The sequence below is a fragment of the Lepidochelys olivacea genome (genome assembly GCF_965140295.1).
Source record: "Lepidochelys olivacea isolate rLepOli2 genome assembly, chromosome: 11".
NCBI lineage: Eukaryota > Metazoa > Chordata > Testudines > Cheloniidae > Lepidochelys > Lepidochelys olivacea.
In genome coordinates, this window is record NC_140421.1 from 80134305 (window position 1) to 80153125 (window position 18821).

The 18821-nt window shown below is 48.4% G+C and overlaps 1 protein-coding gene across 1 annotated transcript; it reads right to left on the reverse strand.

Moving 5' to 3' along the window:
- Positions 1 to 1407: 1407 nt before the first annotated feature.
- Positions 1408 to 13994, reverse strand: LOC311528164 (zinc finger protein RFP-like). The gene is made up of 8 exons (XM_084642866.1): positions 13558 to 13994; positions 10531 to 10695; positions 8843 to 8938; positions 5780 to 6010; positions 5444 to 5466; positions 4425 to 4540; positions 3372 to 3431; positions 1408 to 2419 (listed from the first exon to the last, which is right to left on the reverse strand). Exons 1-8 carry the CDS (start codon positions 13975 to 13977, stop codon positions 1905 to 1907), a joined length of 1626 nt encoding a protein of 541 aa, XP_084498992.1. The 5' UTR covers positions 13978 to 13994; the 3' UTR covers positions 1408 to 1904.
- Positions 13995 to 18821: the final 4827 nt, after the last annotated feature.

Genomic DNA, 18821 nt, shown 5'->3' on the forward strand with positions numbered 1-18821 from the left:
CACGCTTGCTTTTAAACCACATATACTATTTAAAAAGGTACACTCACCAGAGGTCCCTTCTCCACCTGGCGGGTCCTTGGGTGGTTTCGGGGTGTACTGGCTCCAGGTCCAGGGTGAGAAACAGTTCCTGGCTGTCAGGAAAACCGGTTTCTCTGCTTGCTTGCTGTGAGCTATCTACAACATCATCATCATCATCTTCCTCGTCCCCAGAATCTGCTTCTGTGTTGCTTCTATCTCCATTGAAGGAGTCAAACAACATGGCTGGGGTAGTGGTGGCTGAACCCCCTAAAATGGCATGCAGCTCATCATAGAAGTGGCATGTTTGGGGCTCTGACCTGGAGCGGCCATTTGCCTCTCTGGTTTTCTGGTAGGCTTGCCTCAGCTCCTTAAGTTTTATGCGGCACTGCTTCAGGTCCCTGTTAAGGCCTCTGTCCTTCATGCCCTGGGAGATTTTGACAAATGTTTTGGCATTTCGAAAACTGGAACGGAGTTCTGATAGCATGGATTCCTCTCCCCATACAGCGATCACATCCCGTATCTCCCGTTCGGTCCATGCTGGAGCTCTTTTGCGATTCTGGGACTCCATCATGGTCACCTCTGCTGATGAGCTCTGCACTCACCTGTAGCTTGCCACGCTGGCCAAACAGGAAATTGAAATGCAAAAGTTCGCGGGCCTTTTCCTGTCTACCTGGCCAGTGCATCTGAGTTGAGAGTGCTGTCCAGAGCGGTCACAATGGAGCACTGTGGGATAGCTCCCGGAGGCCAATACCATCTAATTGCATCCACAGTACCTCAAATTCGACCCGACAAGGCCGATTTCAGCGCTAATCCCCTTGTCAGAGGTGGAGTAAGGAAATTGATTTTAAGAGCCCTTTAAGTCAAAAAAAAGGGCTTCGTCGTGTGGATGGGTGCACGGTTAAATCGATTTAACGCTGCTAAATTCGACCTCAACTCCTAGAGTAGACCCGGGCTATTTTCTTATAGCATGGAATTCCAGCATTACACGTGAAATCAATGCATGCAGCAATTTACAAGTATTTCGTGGAGTCTAAACACTCAACACATTGTTGCAAGACTAATACCTATTTTAAGTAAAACTAACATACAGGTGAACTGGTCTGATCTCCAGCTATGAGTTTGCCAGTTCTTAGCTAATGCCTGAAGTTTTGGTAAGAGCTGGCATTTGGTTTGCCAGCATCACAGTGACAATTACAGTGTTCCCAACTCATCCTATATTTCCTATAGAGGAAAGTGACTTTAGCCCCTGTTGCAGGAGCTGTTGCTGGGGGAACCATAGATCTAATGACACAGATTTGTATAAAACATTTCATGCTGGTGCGGGGCTTCCAGCTTCTCTCCAACCCCCAAATCCCAATTAATTAATTCTGTGACCCTGCAGTCCCCACATCTGCCCCTCAGTCCAGTCTGCTCCTCTTCAACCCCTCCTCCTTCCCATCCCTGGTGCCGAAGTGGGGAGGGAGCAGATTCCCTTCCAGGGGGCAGAGATAAGGAGCTACGAGATGGGAGATGACATGAGGCAGACGACTAGATAGATGCAAGCCTTCCAGGGTCGCAGAGATTAGGATGACGGCATCTAGAGGAGCCAATTTTTCATTCCTAGTGGGCTATTTCCCCCATGTCTGACCCAGGATCCCCACAGTCCTCTTGACCATAGAGGACAGTGACAAAAAGGCTGCACAATCCTGGGGCAATGAGATCGGCTTCTCCATCTCAATCACTCCCTGCTCTCTATGGTTTGACAGTCCAGACCCCATGGAACTACTGGGGTCATGGAGACGACATGATAGAAAGTCTGCAGGAATACAAGAGTACTAGAGACTGGTGTGTCTGATGCTGGAGAGGCTGATTTCAGGATCCCCAGTACAATATGCTCCCACCGTGTCTCAGTGACACAGGCTGAACTGGGATCTCTGCCCCACCCGGAACCAGGGATAGATTCTCTCCCCATCGAAAGAGGTTGTTGAGAAAGTGAAGATTGGGTCATCATTATCAGCATTGGCAAATATCACTTGCCCCTGTTCATAGTCCACAGAAACCCGGATAAACCTGAGATCACGACTCAGGGACAGAGGCGTCTCAGAGGAGGAGACAGCGCAGAACGTATTCATATACCAATCCACAGCCCAGATCCTGTCCTCAGGGTTATGGGTTCTCCCTCCCTTCCTCCACACAGACTCTCTGGCCACCCCCACAGCCCAGGTTCCCTCATCCTTCACCTCCACCCCCCAGTAATGTCTCCCCGAGGTGAATCCCTCGCAGCCCAGCACACAGACTCTAGTATCAAATCTCTCAGGATTGTTGGGCAGATCCTGCCGGGTGTAACTATAGCTCACACTTTTCTGATCCTCAGACACGATCAGTCGGGGATGAGCTGTGTCTGGATCCAGAGTCACATTTGCTGGAGAGAGAGAATCAGAGCGTGAGGGGCAGAGCTCAGTCCTGGGGGCTGGTGGTGCCATGTTTCACACTCCCCAGCAGCCCTGGTCTGGCTGGGACAGGCCTGGATCCCAGGGAGCTGCCTCTGTCCTGGGCACCTGGGACTGAGCAGATCTCTCACTGCAGTTCCTCACTGTGTTTAATGGGACCTGCTTCTTTAGTTTCTCGTCTGTTTGCAGAGACTTCAGCTCCCGGCTCCCTCTGCTGGGGCTGCTCCATTCCCACTGGCACAGACATAGCAAGGAAGGTCTCGGAGGAGGGAGCAAGGGAGGCAGCTTTAAACCTCAGAGGGAAGCTCCTTCCCCTAATGTAGCCTCCACTCCCAGGCCGGGGAACAGAGAGGAAGGTGCAGCATTGGGGAAGAGCCGCTCCAGACCAGAGAGTAGGAGATGGTGGGGTAACCCCATTCCCAGCCCAGAGAGAAGGCGGGAGGTGTGGGGGGAGGCGAGAGCGGGCAGCTTCAGAGGGAGAGCACCTCCCCAATCCAGGAAGCAGTGAGCAGCTCCAATGGGAGAGCCCAGCCCTGCCCACAGGAAAGGGAGGATATTGGAGAAGGGGCAAAGGACAGGGATGTGTCAGCCCTCAGGGGAGAGGTTTTTCTGTTCATCACTCTGAATATAACATTAAAAAGGTCAACGAATGCCTATGAAAATGCCAGGATCAGTGTTCAGGTGTTTGGATGTTGGTCAGTGCGAGTGTTTCTGATCATTGGCATGGGCACGAACTCAGCACTAAGGTTGGCAATTGGCTTCAGGATTGTTTGTCTGACTTCAGCTTGGGATCTCCTTAGCATTACATGCTTTTATTTTTAGGGCTGTGTATGGCATGACCGCTGTCAGTTTGGTTGATTTTATCAACATATTTTTGTGGGAATTTTCTCATAATTTAAAGATAGTCTCCAGCTGAAATCTCACCCAATCTGCGTGACCCTAGGGATTTCTCTCTTTTTGTCTCCAGTTCAGATGGCAGAGTGGCTGGAGGGGCAAAGGATAAGAAAGATGAGCTTTCATGCTGTCGTATGTGTAACCACATTCTTATTCTAAACCAATATAACTGTGTTTTAATTACAACCAAAAAACAAACCGAGGCACAGACACACACTTAGGGCTTTAATATCAATATAAACTAGTCTGAAACCTCCTTTTTCCTCTTTTATTCAGACGTCTCACAGCAATGGAATCAACTGTCATTAAGCCACACAACCACCTGTGAGATGCAATCTCTAGGAGAGATATCCTTTCCCCTCATCATCCACCCCCCAACCCCAGCTGGTTTGTCTCATTCACCAGTTGCATTGTGCCATAACTTAGACCCAGATCCTGCAAAAAGTTTAGGGCGAAAGTAGCTTTGCACACTTTGGTCTCTTTGACATTCATGGGATGTTAAGAATTTGCAGTCAGGGCTCTGAATTGTAAACTTTTTGGGTCTATTTACTCAGCACTCTGCAGAGCTCAGCGCAATGGGGCCCTTTCCCCTCCATAGACTGAAATATGAATAATGATAAAATTATTTTATAAGTGGGGAAATCTGAGATGGAAGAGGGTCAACTCAATGGGCCAAATTCATTCTGAACTGGCAAAGGGATAGAGAAGGCCAATCTGTGACTCCCCTATTTAGTGGCTTCAGAGGGCAGTGCAGGCACAGGCTAGGGAAGTCCTGAGATCCAGCTAGAGAATCACCCCTAATTCATTGGGCCCCACAGGCTTTGCCAGCTCTGTAACTGGGAGAGATAAACTCAAGGGGCACAATTTAGGCCATTTGGCTAAATTTGGACCTTAATGTTGTGACCTTTGGTAAATCATGAATTAATTTGAAACATCCTGATGCCTGGGCCCCTGCTACATCTGCTCAATTTCTCTACTTTCCACGTTTTATTAAATACATATGTCATCTAATTGGCCAGAGCCCATCTCCTCCCAGTCTCAGAGGCATATTCCACTTTCCCTTCCTACGTCCTGTCTTAGTACCTTTGAACATCCTCAGAGTCTCCCTAAGAGCAATATATTTCTGGGAGAAATTGCTGAGCCCCTTTTCCAGTTCAGGAGAAATCTCCACTGACTTCTGGAGCTTCCCCTTCTCACACCTGGAAAGAAAAAAATTCACATTCTTATATTTCTTTTAGTGATACGTTATAATTTCTTGTTAAAAGGGGAATTGAGTCTCCATGGCTAATTCACTCCCTGGCCTCTATGCTTCTGATGGATAGGAGATTCCAGTGCTAAGTGCTGTAGAAATCTGTCCATTAGGAACTAGACTGATACACCAACTCCCCCCTACCCAGCTCATTCCACACTGGTCTCCAAACAGTCCTCAGGTGGGATCTCTCTTTATCGCAGCAGACCTGGGTTAAATTGTAACCAGCATAGGTGCTGACTTCCCCTCTGCCTGGTGGTGCTGGACCCCCACCCCACCCTGGCCATGTCCCTGCCCTGCCTTTTCCCACCCCGCCCCCATTCCACCCCCTTCCCCCAAGTCCCCGCCCCGCCCCACCTCTTCTCCACCTCCTCCCCCAAGCATACCGTGTCCCTGCTCCTCCCCCTCCCTCCTGGAGCATCCTAAGTGCCGCCAAACAGCTGTTTGGTGGCGGGCCGGTGGCAGGGAAGCGCTGAGAGGGAGGGGGAGGATCATGAACGAGGCACACTCAGGGGGGGCATGGGGACCTTGGTTGTCAGTGGGTGCAGAGAACCTGCTAATTTTTTCCCATGGGTGCCTATGGTAACCAGTACCTCAGCACTCCTATTCCGTCCCCAGAATCCTGAGCCAGCAAGTCCCCCAGGGATGTAGCATCCAATTCAATAGATAATCCCAGACTCTTCTATAAAAAGGTGAGACTCTCAGGTTTAAGTTAATTGGAGATTGGTATCCAAAATGTGACCCTGCCCCACCCATTTTGCTGTGTGACCCTGGGGAGATGTGGTGTTAACATGGTGTCCAAGCTTTTTTCCAGCATAAGAAGTATGTGTGGGAGTGAGAAAGAGCCACGTACCTGCTCAAGGTGCTTCCAATGTCCTAGAAAAGACAGAGAGAGACAGAGAGAGAGAGAATCTCAGTCCTACCTGAGTCACACACTTGGGATCTCAGGGAAGGGATTTTGCAGATATACGGTAAAAAGGACAAAGGTCATGGATACACTGAGCTAATGAGGCTTTTCCATTTCTAATATAAAAGTGTCTCTATCTCTTGAAAGAACAATTGTAACTCACATTTGTGCAATGCACACACTGAGTTATGCTGTCCTCTCTGACCGCTTGACCCCAGTGTCCAGGATTCAGGAGCTGTCCTTTCGTTTGGGATCTGGGATGTTTCTCTGACTTGGTCTCACCTGCAGGAATTCACTCGCTGACTCCTGACCCTTCTCCTCCATCTCACTGATCAGCTCACTGAGATGGGAAATCTTCTTAGAAAGTTTAGTGAAATATTCATTCTGTATGTTCACAATCTCCTTGTCCAACTGGTCCAGCTGGGCCAGCAGGAGTCGCTCTTGTTCCTCCAGGAACTGCCGCAGTTGCTGAAATTGACATGCAATCTTCTGCCTCTCGGCCTGGGTCTGTTTCTGTAAAGCAGTAGGGAAAGGGCTGGTCAGGGACATGTATGGAGCCTGGGGTCCTTGCATGGAGTGCTGAATGTGCAGGAGGGAGACTTTCTTTTCAAACTCTAAGACATCAAACACTTGACTATACCTTGTGGGAGACTATGCCCTGTATCCCACGAGGGAAAGGATTTTCTCACACCTTCCCATTTGGCCTCTATCTCTCTTACGGAGATATTTCCATGTGCGACCTGGTCAGGATAGTGTGTTATCAGGGACCTCAGAGATAGAGACCCCAAGGCAGCGGGATTCAGGACTCAGCACTAGATCTAGGCGAAATTTTTTTGCACTAAACTTTTCTTCAGGGAAAATGCAGTTTTGTCACCTCTGAAATGTTTCATGAGTTCATGTAAATTTGCTGTTTGGTAAAAAATAAATAAAAATCTTGAAAAAATCAAGACATTTATTTCAACTATTTCTTAAGAAAATAGCTTGATTTTTTTTATTTGAAATAAATTTATTTGAAAATTTCCTTATATTTAATATAATTATATCATTTTAAAAAATGGTCCAGATCGAAACAAAACATTTTGAGTTTATCAAAGTGAAAGATGTCATTTGTCCAAGAAAAAATATTATTTTTTTTATCTGCTCAAAATTTTTTAAAGGTTCATTTTTGGTTCTACCCAATTCCCCGCCCCCCGTTTAAAAAAATCCAGACAATGGAAAGTTCTGTTAGGTTCCCAGATCTCCACAGAATTACCTTGACAGAGAAGAAAAGAAAGAAACAATTCAATAAAAACGTACAGACTCAGGCATCGAGCGCTGCACTGGATACGTTCAGTTCACCTTGGGAAGATTTTCATTGAAGCCACAAAAGCTGGAAATTGATTCATTGATTGAAATGAAATGATAGACTGTGAAGAGGAAGATGTTACCCTTCTCTAGGGAGAGGGTTTTACAGGCCCCCCCCCCCAGAGGGATGTGTGTGTGCATCTACACGTACACACACCCACACAGTGTCCCAGGATCAGGGATCAACTGACAAACGCTCACTTTCCCCAAGGCCACAAAGGACTTTACCTACAGACACACCTCACCCCTCACGTCAGGGTGTAAATGCCCCACCAGTACCGGAGGCTGCTGGGCAATGGATGCAGCACTGCCAGGTTGTGGCTCAGAGGCAGCCTCATGGGATTTAGAAATTTTTTTTTTTAAGGGGAGCCCAAACCAGCTGCTCCGGGAGAAGTCTCGAGAACGCCAAGTATTCCAGGACCACTGAGGTGGGGTGAGCTCAAGCCTGGGGACAGTTTTTGGGCAGTGGTGCTGAAATGCTCTTTATAGGGGAGTGCTGAAGGCAGAAGCCATGTATTTGTGTTGTTACCACTCCTTCAAGCCCAGGGGCAGCACCCCCAGAACCCCTAGTTCCAGCACCTATGTTTTTTGGGGGGAAATAAAAGGGAAAAAAACAGCAGGGGTTGGGGGAGGCGGCCACTCCCCCTGGAGTGCTGCTGTGAGCAGCAAAAACAGCTGGTGGAGTCTGGAGAGAGGCTTCCCAGTGCTGGGAGAGAGAGAGAGGCCAGCAGTGAGCCAGGCAGCGACTGGCACCAGAAAAGAAGGGACGCAGTAAGTGGGGAGCCCGTGGATAGGGACCACAGTGGCTGAGATGCATCGTCGCGGGGGTGCCAGGAACAGAGCTGAAGCCCAGTTCAGGAGGAACAGGAAAGACGAGGGTAATAGGAACAGTAGGGGAGCCACCAAAGGGACAGTAAGAGGAAAGACAATGGCAGGCGGGGAAAAGAGGGAAAGTAAAAGGAAGAACAGTACAGTTAAACAAGAGGAAAAATAGCTGGAGTTTCTAAGGCTATGTCTACACTGGCAATTGAATGACTAAATCTTTTGTCTTTCAGAGGTGCTAAACCCTCTCCCCCCGAAAGACAAACGTTTTGTTGCAGCAAGTGCCAGTGTGAACAGCACGTTGTCGGCAGGAGCGCTCTCCTGTCAAAAACACGAACGCCGCTCATTGGGGGTGGGAGTATTTTGTCGGCAAAAGAGCCAACAAACAGCGGCTACGCTGCCCGACTTTTAGTGACACAGCTGTGTTGACGTGGCCATGTCACTGAAAGCTATGTAGTGTGGACAAGGCCTTTGCAATATAAGAAATTATTCAAAAAGCATTGTTCGAAAAACTATGAGAAAAGTAACGTAAGAAGGAAATATGAAGGAAATATGGTGTAATAAAGGATAAAGTGTAATTAAAGAGAAACAGACTTAAGAAATAAGGAGGAAGTGAGCTGTAGTGAAAATAAGAAAATAGCTAGGACTGTAAAACAAGAAATCCTTACCATGGCCTAAGGTGTACAAGGCGAATGACAGGAATAGGGAAATGAGCACAAAGGGACTGTAAACCAGAGAAGAGCAGAGGGATAATTGTTCAATTAAGAAACCAACACACTGCACCAAGGAATACCTGTTTCTATTTAGGCTACAACACAAAACAGTAAACAAAGAACTTTTCCTCCAAACTCTGGGCTTAGAGAGGCTGAAAACTGAGAAGTGAACACGTGTCCCTGGGGCTTATGTTCTAGTGCATTGGATTTTCTAATTCAAAATTCTGTTAGTTCATCAATGTAAATTGTTCCCTATAAAGTGAGTTTAATTAAACTAACCGTCGTTAATACACAGTAGATAAGAACAATAGTTTAAGGTGTAAGCCTAAGTAGTAGTTCCTGCTAAAACAACTCATTTTGATTTACTTGTGATTATTCCCCACTTAACTGAATTCTGCTTTACCCAGGACTGAACGGCCTCCATCCAGCTCATTACAAATGCAGGTGAAAAATGACGGGCACCTACCAGATACTCCTGGCTCCTCTTCTCTCCAGTCACTTTAAATCCCAGAAACTTTTCTCTCTCCTCCCTCAGAGTCTGCAAATGGGCCTGGATCTTTTCCTGAACAAATGGAAATGTTTTGGGTGGTTTGATTTTTATTCTGATAGATCAGAGTGCGGGGGGGACCTTTTCAACCCTTATCAAAAACAAACAAATAAACAAACAACTGACTGTATTGATGACAGGACAACCGAGCAGGGTTATGACATCAGCGAGACCAAGGACTTTAAGTCATATTAATATTCATGGAGCCTGGGAATGTTTTATATTTGACCTCGTGTCTCCCCTGATTTACACCAACATGAAACTGGGGTCACACCCTTGGATTTTCTTTCACGGTGTGAAACAACCTGTTTTAACTGACAAAGTGACAGCAATCCCAGAAGCCTGCCGGGTGAGAAATCTGGGCTGGGATTCTCAGCGGAGCCCAACTCCCACTGACTGTAAGCTCTCAAGCCTCGTGGATGGGACTGGCTGGACGGGACTGGTCGTAGCACTAGGGCAAACCCCATTAGACGTTCTGGCTTTTGTTGAGAACGGTTGGGCTTGGCCCGAGCGCTGTCCTGAGCCCTTCCCGTGGCAATGCCGCCTGGGCAGCTATTCCACAGCTCCCAGCAAAGCTGCCAGCAGCAGCGGGTTCTGGCTCTCACCGGGGAGAGCAGCGTGAGGACTAATGGAGCCTCTGTGGTTGGTCCCTCAGACTGACGCGGGGCAGCCCCACCCAGGGGTTAGCTTTGCTGCAATCAGGTTCAATCCCAAAGAGACCTGCCAGGGACCGGCACTGCCTGGAGCCCTCTTGTGCAGGAGCTCAAGGTGCTCAGGGGCCACCCCGTGTTCAGCCCAGCGAGCTCCTCTAGTGCAGACCAGCAATGTGGGAATTCAGAATCCCAAGGAGAAACTTCATCTCCTTGCTGGGCCTAGGACCTTTATCAAGGTGTTGTTCCCTCCTAATGGCCACACTTCATCACTGCTGTGGAGGCAGCATGACCTAGAGATTAGGGTACTGGACTGGGCGCTGGGAGACCTGGGGTCTGTTCCCAGCTCTGCCACTGAGCTGCTCGGTAACCTTGGACAAGTCCCATCCCCTTGTTGTGCCTCAGATTCCCCTCCCACCCTCTGTCTGTCTTATCTACTTAGACTATAAACAGGCCAGGGATTGTCCCTCACTGGGTTTTGTGCAGGGCCCAGCACAGTAGAGGTCGGATCTTGTCTGAGGTCTGTATGTAAGTAAATAATAATAAATACTATGATACAAATAGCAATAACCACAGCTTGTAACTCCCCCTTCTCCAGCCTGAGGGCAGCACTCTCACACAGACTGGCCTGCAGCTCTCGTGATTTAAACCTCACTCCTCATTTAGCAGCTTCAGTTCTGAAGAAAATTGCCTTATTTCACCAGTGGGAGGCAGTTTCGAAAAGGATTCGGGATTTCAGATGAAAGATCCCACATCAAACATCTGTATGTAAAGTCTTCATCTCTTGCCCGGCTTGCCACACTGCCCCATCGTTTACCCTTTACAGCATCTCTCGTACAATGAAGGCTTTACAAAGCAGAATGATGCCGTTATACCTGTGACTGTCAACATGTGATTAAATTAACTGGTAATTAAACCCAAAGCTATAACTCATTAAACTTGACAGCAATTCCTTACCTTGTACTCCTCTGCAGCCTCCTCTATGGGAACGACTGTGTGATCTCGGTGAGCCCGGGATCTGTCACACGCTAGGCAAATGGGAGTTTGATCCTCTTCGCAGAACAGCTTGAGAGGCTCCTGGTGTTCCCCACACACCCTCTCCCCTCCTGCATCCTTTATTACCTGTAAACTCAGTTGTTTGGTTATTTCTATGACAGCTGCCAGCTGCCTCTTCGGCCTGGGATTTCTCTGCTCACAGTTTGTCTACACTGAGGGTAGGTGATGGCTATACCTGATTTCTCTCAGCACTGGATGATGCAGGCTCAGCAGAAATTGTGCCCCCGCTCCAGAGTGACAGGTTCTCTGAAATACTCCAGACAGACGGGACAAGAAGCTTCATGCTGGAGTCTGCCCATGGGGTTCTTTCTGGCCATAACTCCCTCTGTGGAGAGCTGGACACAGCCCCGTGGGACAGGAGTCACCACTGTGGTTGAGTGTAGGGTGGGCTCAGCTCTGCAATCCCTCTCCCCCCAGGGTCTCACCTGTGCACTAAGCCCACCACTCATCTACCACCTTCCCATGACCCTCTGGCAGTTTCACAACCCACCATTTGGGATCCAGTGCCAAGGGGATATCAGCACCCTCAGCCCAATTCTGACCTCCCTGCCAAGCCCCCAGCCGAGAGGGGAGACTGGCCATGGACTCCTCCTCCTGCCTGCTGCCATTCCAGAACCTAAAACAGTCTAGATTGAAAAGTATGGGCACTTACACGCTGCACCGAGGAAACGGGCAGCAAACGGACTATCGAGATCACTTATATACTCAGCCATCCCTACGAGTTCCCCACTCCCACTCCAGGCTGTTTCTTTATCCACCTGCTGCACATGGTCCTGGTTTTAGACTGTGAGCTCCCTTTGGTTAACTTGTCTGTACAGTGCCTGGCACAAGAAGCCCCTAATCCCTCACTGGGACTCGTAGATGCTACTGCAACGGGAAACCAGTGCATTCTATTAAATATTGTTATGAATGTCAACACAGAAAATTGTATGGGCACAAGGCTTGCACACCGAAATCTATGGCCAAAATTCCCAAACTGATATCCGCAGGACGGGGACTCTCCCTGTGGCCCTAGGAGTTGTGGACAGTTGACAATGCTGGTCACAGGGTGGCTGGCCCTTGAAAGGGAGATGGGTCTCAGCACTACCTGTGACATAGACAGCTCTCCTACACAGATGGGGACAATGAAGAAGGACCAGTGACCAGGAGTGGGTGGTGTGACATTGCACTCCATATTTTTATGAAAATATGCTGATGAATATAAATATGACATAACTGGAATTTGCTTTATGCTAAATATGCCATGTAACATATCTTTGCAAAGGTTATGATCTACTGAATAGATTCATCCTATTTGTTTGCATGTATCTTTTCTATGTCTGAATTTAGGGAAATAAGATATGAGTGGCCCATCAGCAAACATTTAACTAACAATGGGCGTTGGGAGACGCCAGTCCACACCTGAGCTTTCCTGGGAACATTCAAATTAACATGTAAACAATGGTGTCAGCCTGCAAAAAGCTGACTCTTTCATGGACATGTGACTTGCCCATGTGGCTACAAACTCCATACTGTTGCTGTGATTTTGCAAAGGAACAAAGGAGTTTCCGCCCACAAGAAAGAGAATATAAAAGGCCCTGCAGCCCCTCCCTTTTGTCTTCAGCTGGCTCAAGGTTGCTGGACCCAGGCCATAAACTACAGCTTTGGTCTGAAAAGGATTGGGCCCAGGCTAGGAAAGAATCCGGTCTGTGAAGTATGCTTATTGGAACATCTTTGAGGGTGAGATATTACCTGTAATCAGTTTCTTAATGTATTAGGCTTAGACTTGTGAATTAGTTTTATTTTACTTTTGTGACCTTCCTTGCTCTGTCTGTTATTACTTGAAACCATTTAAATCCTACTTTTTATACTTAATAAAATCACTTTTGTTTATTAATAAACCCAGAGTAAGTGATTAATACCTGGGGGGAGCAAACAGCTGTGCATCTCTCTCTATCAGTGTTATAGGGGTTGAACAATTTATGATTTTACCCTATATAAGCATTATACAGAGTGAAACAGATTTATTTTGGGTTTAGTCTCCCAGAAAGACTGAATATTGTGTGCTGGGAAAGTCCCTGTTAACTGAGAAGCCCCTGGGCTGAGGGAATCTCCCTCTCAGTAAACTGCAGGGGGGTGTGGCCGAACCCCTTGGTCTGTGCTGGAGCTGACTGGAGTGTCTTAACTCAGCAAGACAGGAGAGAAGGGGTACCTTTTCTGGCAGGGGGGTTGTTCTCAGTGGTATCCCCAGCACATCGAGTGACCGTCACGAGGGGGTCTCTGTGACTGAACCCATCACAGGTGGGTTATGTGCTCCAATCAGGCCTGGGGTAGCCAAAACAGAGGCCTATGGAGGGCCAGAGGGAGGAGGTCTGTGTAAAAGGCAGAGGAGGCCTTGGACCTTCTTCAGGGTGATAAGGCCAAACTCCAGACAAAAAGTCCTGGGAGTCCCTGCTGGGAGAGCAGGGGTGTTATTGACCACAACCCTTTGTGGATTATTTCTGGGAACCTCAGAGGGAAACTGAGGCAGGGCCTCTGCAGAGCCACCCTGGGCCATGAGGGGGCACGCTGGAGGCGGTGACCCTGCTACAGTGCCCTATTGCTATGCTGCTCCCTCCCACCCAGTCCCTGCTTCCTGCAATCCCACCCCTGATTTTATCAAACAGACTTGCTAGGGTCTGTAGGATGGGAGCACCACTTCAGTGCCTCTGCTAAGTCTCATGAGGATGGGGCTTCCTTCCTGCCTGCGTGAGCAGTTCTGCAGGGAAAGCGTGATGGGGATGTGTGCCCAGAGGACAGCCTCAGCAGCATCCTACTGCTTCCTTGGCCCCAAGAGGGGAGAAGCAATGAAAGGGAGTTTGTGTCTCTGGGATGTGGTGGGAGGGGCAGAGCAGGTGAGTTTCCCAAGGCTCTAGCTATAAAAATGGTGGTTAGTCAGTAAATTCCTACCTTGAATTCTTCAGCAGCAACCTCCTCTGCAGGAATCACAGAGTGATCTCTGTGCTCCTTGGATTTGTCACACACGACACAGATGAGGATTTTATCCTTTTTGCAGAACAGTTTCAGAGGCTCCTTGTGTTTCTCACACAATGTCTCTGCTTCTGGTTCCTTCACTGACTGCAACCTCAATTCTCTGACTGCTTCTGCAACATTCCTGAGCTTCTTGTTAAGTCTGAGGTTCCTCTGGGGAAAGGCCTCTCTGCACTGAGGGCAGGAGACATCTGTATCCAAGCTCTCCCAGCACTGGGTGATGCAGGCTCTGCAGAAATTGTGATCACAGTCTAGAGATACTGGATCTTGAAAATACTCCAGACAGATGGGACAGCTCAGTTCATCCTGGAGAGTTTTTGCTGGATTTGCAGCAGCCATGACTTCTAGTGCAGGAAAGAGACATGAGAGGAGTTGAGTTTCACTTCCCGTGTTCTCAGAAATGGGCTGACTGAACTTGGCTTAGTCATTGGGCATTTCCTTTCTGGGCACAGTCTCGTATTCTTTGGTTTTTGCAGATTGCAGAGTAGCTTTGAACTAAGTGTGATGAGTCCAAACTGAGACTAACTCCTCCCTTTGTTAACCCAGAAATCCATAGCGTAGATACCCCATTGCCCTGCGATTTCCCTTGTCCTTTACTCACTCACGTATACAAATTAGAGCTGGTCAAAAAAAAAAATTCTAATGGAACAATTTTTCTGTTGGAAAATGTTATTTTGATTAAATCAAAACTTTGCATGGGAATGTGCCAACTTTGATTTTCTTTTTTTGTGAAGCATTTCAATGAAGTTAAATTGTTCCCTTTTTGTTTTTCAGTTTGAAGCAACTTTGTTTAATAAAAATGCTTGTTGTATATTGCATTATCAATTATCAAATGAAATAGTCAAAATCAGAATATAACATTACAATGTATCGAAAAGAAATATTTAAATTGATCCCAAATTATTAACCTTTGTTTGGTTTTGCAGGAAGTTTCTCTTTTCTTCTTTTTTCTTTTGGATTCAAAACAAAAAATAAAAATGGAATTTCCCCCAAAGGGAATTTCTGGTTCCTGCAAAGCTCTAATGAAAAGCACCAACTCCTTCTACATCTTCATAAATGATCTGGAGGATGGTGTGGATTGCACTCTCAGCAAATTTGCGGATGATACTAAACTGGAAGGAGTGGTAGATACGCTGGAGGGCAGGGATAGGATACAGAGGGACCTAGATAAATTGGAGGACTGGGCCAAAAGAAATCTGATGAGGTTCAACAAGGACAAGTGCAGAGTCCTGCACTTAGGATGGAAGAATCCCATGCACCGCTACAGACTAGGGACCGAATGGCTCGGCAGCAGTTCTGCAGAAAAGGACCTGGGGGTGACAGTGGACGAGAAGCTGGATATGAGCCAGCAGTGTGCCCTTGTTGCCAAGAAGGCCAATGGCATTTTGGGATGTATAAGTAGGGGCATAGCGAGCAGATCGAGGGACGTGATCGTTCCCCTCTATTCGACATTGATGAGGCCTCATCTGGAGTACTGTGTCCAGTTTTGGGCCCCACACTACAAGAAGGATGTGGATAAATTGGAAAGAGTCCAGCGAAGGGCAACAAAAATTATTAGGGGTCTGGAACACATGACTTATGAGGAGAGGCTGAGGGAACTGGGATTGTTTAGTCTGCAGAAGAGAAGAATGAGGGGGGATTTGATAGCTGCTTTCAACAACCTGGGAGGTGGTTCCAGAGAGGGTGGTTCTAGACTATTCTCAGTGGTAGAAGAGGACAGGACAAGGAGTAATGGTCTCAAGTTGCAGTGGGGGAGGTTTAGGTTGGATATTAGGAAAAACTTTTTCACTAAGAGGGTGGTGAAACACTGGAATGCGTTCCCTAGGGAGGTGGTAGAATCTCCTTCCTTAGAGGTTTTTAAGGTCAGGCTTGACAAAGCCCTGGCTGGGATGATTTAACTGGGAATTGGTCCTGCTTCGAGCAGGGGGTTGGACTAGATGACCTTCTGGGGTCCCTTCCAACCCTGATATTCTATGATTCTATGTTACCAGACATCATATCCAGCACACTAACCACATAGACAGCAACATCAAAAGGCCTGTGATGGAACTTTCTCACCCATATCACTCACTCCTTTGCACTTCCTTCAGTGAGACAGCCAGTAACTACACAGCTCACTATACATTCCTTCAAGAACCTGTACCCACTCCTTCCCTTCCCTCCTGAAAGTTTCAACTTTTCAATGAAAAACTGAATACCGAACTATTTTGTCCAAACCCCAAAGTATTTCAATTTGGAAATGTCACTGCATGGGAGTTGTAATTTGCGTTCCTCCTGCATCCATCCACCATGGACTGGGCTCCCTGATAGGACTCTCCCACAATGCACCACGGTCTCTCCTTTGCATGAGTCATTGAATTAGGGGAGTCCAATAACCATGATGCATCATGGGAGATGAAGTCCATCTGGGGAACCTAGCCTGCACAATAAAATGGGGACATCAAGCAACCCCACAACATCTCCCATGGGACATAGTAGTGGCATGCCCAAATCGATCTGTTTGGTTTCTTGGTGAAATAGTTCAGCTTTGGAGCTTTTATTTTTATTGGGTTTTTTTTGCATGAAAAATATCAAAACCATTAACGGATGGCAGACGTTTTTTGTGAAAACTTTTTTAAATCAAAACCGCAGTTTTTCATCAAAACCAACAAAATTTTCAAGCAGCCTTAATCATAGGAACATCCCATGAGCTCTTCCATAGATTAGCTAGTCCTGCCAAGCACTTTCATCTCCTTTCATAATTCACAAGGGGCTATCATGTTCTAATGGTGATCCACCGACGGTTTGTCACTCTTCTCTGGTCTATGTGGCAAACTGAAATTTGCAAAGCCTCCTGTCCTAAGATATTTGGACACAAGGTGACCAGATAGAAAGTGTGAAAAATCGGGATGGGGTGAGGGGTAACTGGCGCCTATATAAGAAAAAGCCCCGAATATCTGGACTGTCCCTATAAAATCGGGACATCTGGTCACCCTATTTGGACACCCAAGTCAATTGGAATGTTCTGGCTTTCTCACTTCTTCCTTCACCTATATAAAATAAACATAAGCAAATCAGAAGCATAGCCACAGTCCTCACGCCAAATTATCCATTGTTTGGTCTGTGGTTAAATACTTAGGGTTGTATTTTCAAAACTGCAAACAGAGTTCGGTGCACAGGTCTTGCTCCCAGTCAGTGGGACTTGTGCTCCTTACTCTGTTGGGTCTGCAAAACCATCGAAAGCCGGGGCACTTGGCACTGGCCCCTGTCGGACACTGGGCTAGATGGACCTTTGGCCTGACCCCCTCTGGCCGTTCTTCTGTTAAAGCAAGGGAGCGATCAAGGCGGAGAAGCCCATCTGCTTGCTTCAGGAATTTTGCAGTTTTTTGGTCACAGTCCTCTCTAGTCCAGGATGACTCTGATCGCCCAGGCTCGGATTGTGTCGCTGAGACAACAGGGAGTCCGGTGAGCATAAAAAATACAGGCTTCTCTCGCTGCAGTTAGCCCAGTCTCTCTGGTCCTGGAGGACTCCCATCTATCCAGCACCGTGGCTCATCACCTGTATAGCCCCTGGAAGCTCTGCACCCTTCTCAGCAGCATCAGGGATGAGAGGGATGAAGGAGACCTGCAGCTGCAGGAGGAGCAGAGGGGCCCTGTGGGGCAGGGGTAGGGGCGGCTCTAGGGGGAACTTGCAGGGTCTACAGCAATCCCAAAATTTGCCTTAGCCCCTCCCCCGTAGCCATCCCTCCCAACTGCTAGTAGCACTGCCTTCAGATCCGGGCACCCGGCTGAGAGCCACTGCTCTCTGGCTGCCCCTTTCTGAAGGCAGAGCAGAGAGCAGCAGCTGCGGGCCAGGCTCCCCACAGCAGAAACACTCACTTCTCCTTCCCCAGGTTCACGGGCTCTCACTTCCCCTTCTGCACACTCTTGCCACAAACAGCAGCAGCTAGGGGAAGCGGACTGGCACGTGGCTGGGACAGTGTCCCACACAAGCTCCCCCCCACACACACACCTGATCTGCCGAGAGGAGGCTTTAGACACCTGCCTAGACTGGAGGAAATTGCCTCCTTCTTCCATTCAGTCCCTTTGCACTCAGGTGGGGCCTGACCGATTTGTAGCCCCAGGTGCCGACGCAGAGGGTGCTCCAGACCCAGAGCCCCCACAGGAAAACATAGTGGGTGCTCGGCACCCACCAGCCACAGCTCTTGGGCTGGCCCCTGCTGATCAGCTGTTTGAGCTGTCTGGCAGCTGGGGAAGGGGCTTGGGGGAGTGGTGGGCGGGCAGGCAGGGACCTATGGGGAGGGGAAGGAGCCAGGGTGGGACCTGGGGGAAGTGGCGGAGGTGGCATCCCCAGGAAAAATAAGTCAGTGCCTGCGGCCCCAGAGATCTGCACAGTCAGCTCCCCTGCTGATGCTAGCCTGGGCCAAGCTCTACACCAGCTCCACGGCAGCCGGCACTGCAGAGGCTGCAAGCCCCGTGTTTACACGTAAGTCTCCCTTTCGCTGGGAAGCTGATGCACGGCTGGCCGGGCACTGGGGGATTCCGCCCGCTACGAGAGGTGGCCGTGCCCAGGTGGGTCTCCGCTGAGCTGGGGAGCACGGGGCAGGAGCCTGTCTGCGCTGAGGCCTTTGACTCAGGAGTGGGAGCTGCAAGTCTTCAGGCTCAGGAGTGCTTGGCTTAAAGAGACAGTGTGCTGACACACACAGGGTCCCCCACACAGGGCCAGATTAACCTTTTGTGGGCCTGGTTCCCAACACATTTGTGGGCCCCCTTGGGCCAGGGGATTGACACGGGAGTTGTGTTTGACACAGCACACAGCTGTACCGGTTTTATTTACAATATTTACAAGTTTAAATGGAGGGGGCTCCCAGCAGTGGCAGCCCTAGGGCAAAAAGTTACACACAGATACATCCGATACGTTATGAAAGAAAACATGCAAAAGAAACCACAGTGGGTAAAACCAGGGAACAAAAGCCTGAGCCGCCAAAACCCCAGCCAGCTGTTGCTCCCACAAAGAGGGAACAGTTACAAATATCTCATCCTTCACATTTCTCATAGGAACTACCAGGGCCTGATGAAATTGGGGCAGATTGAAAAGTGTGATAAATATTTTAAAAATAAAAACATCCACAACTGGATTCCATTTTATTTACAGCATCATTATTCGTACTTGCCTGGCTTGGCCTTCTCTGCCAGAAGAGAGG

Coding starts and splice junctions, on each gene's coding strand:
- LOC311528164 (XM_084642866.1), bottom strand. CDS start 13,977: ATGGCTGCTGCAAATCCAGCAAAAACTCTCCAGGATGAACTGAGCTGT. Junction 8,939..10,530: donor AGGCTGCAGAGGAGTACAAG/GTAAGGAATTGC, acceptor CCATTTGTTCAG/GAAAAGATCCAGGCCCATTT. Junction 5,467..5,779: donor CAGCGAGTGAATTCCTGCAG/GTGAGACCAAGT, acceptor TGTCTTTTCTAG/GACATTGGAAGCACCTTGAG.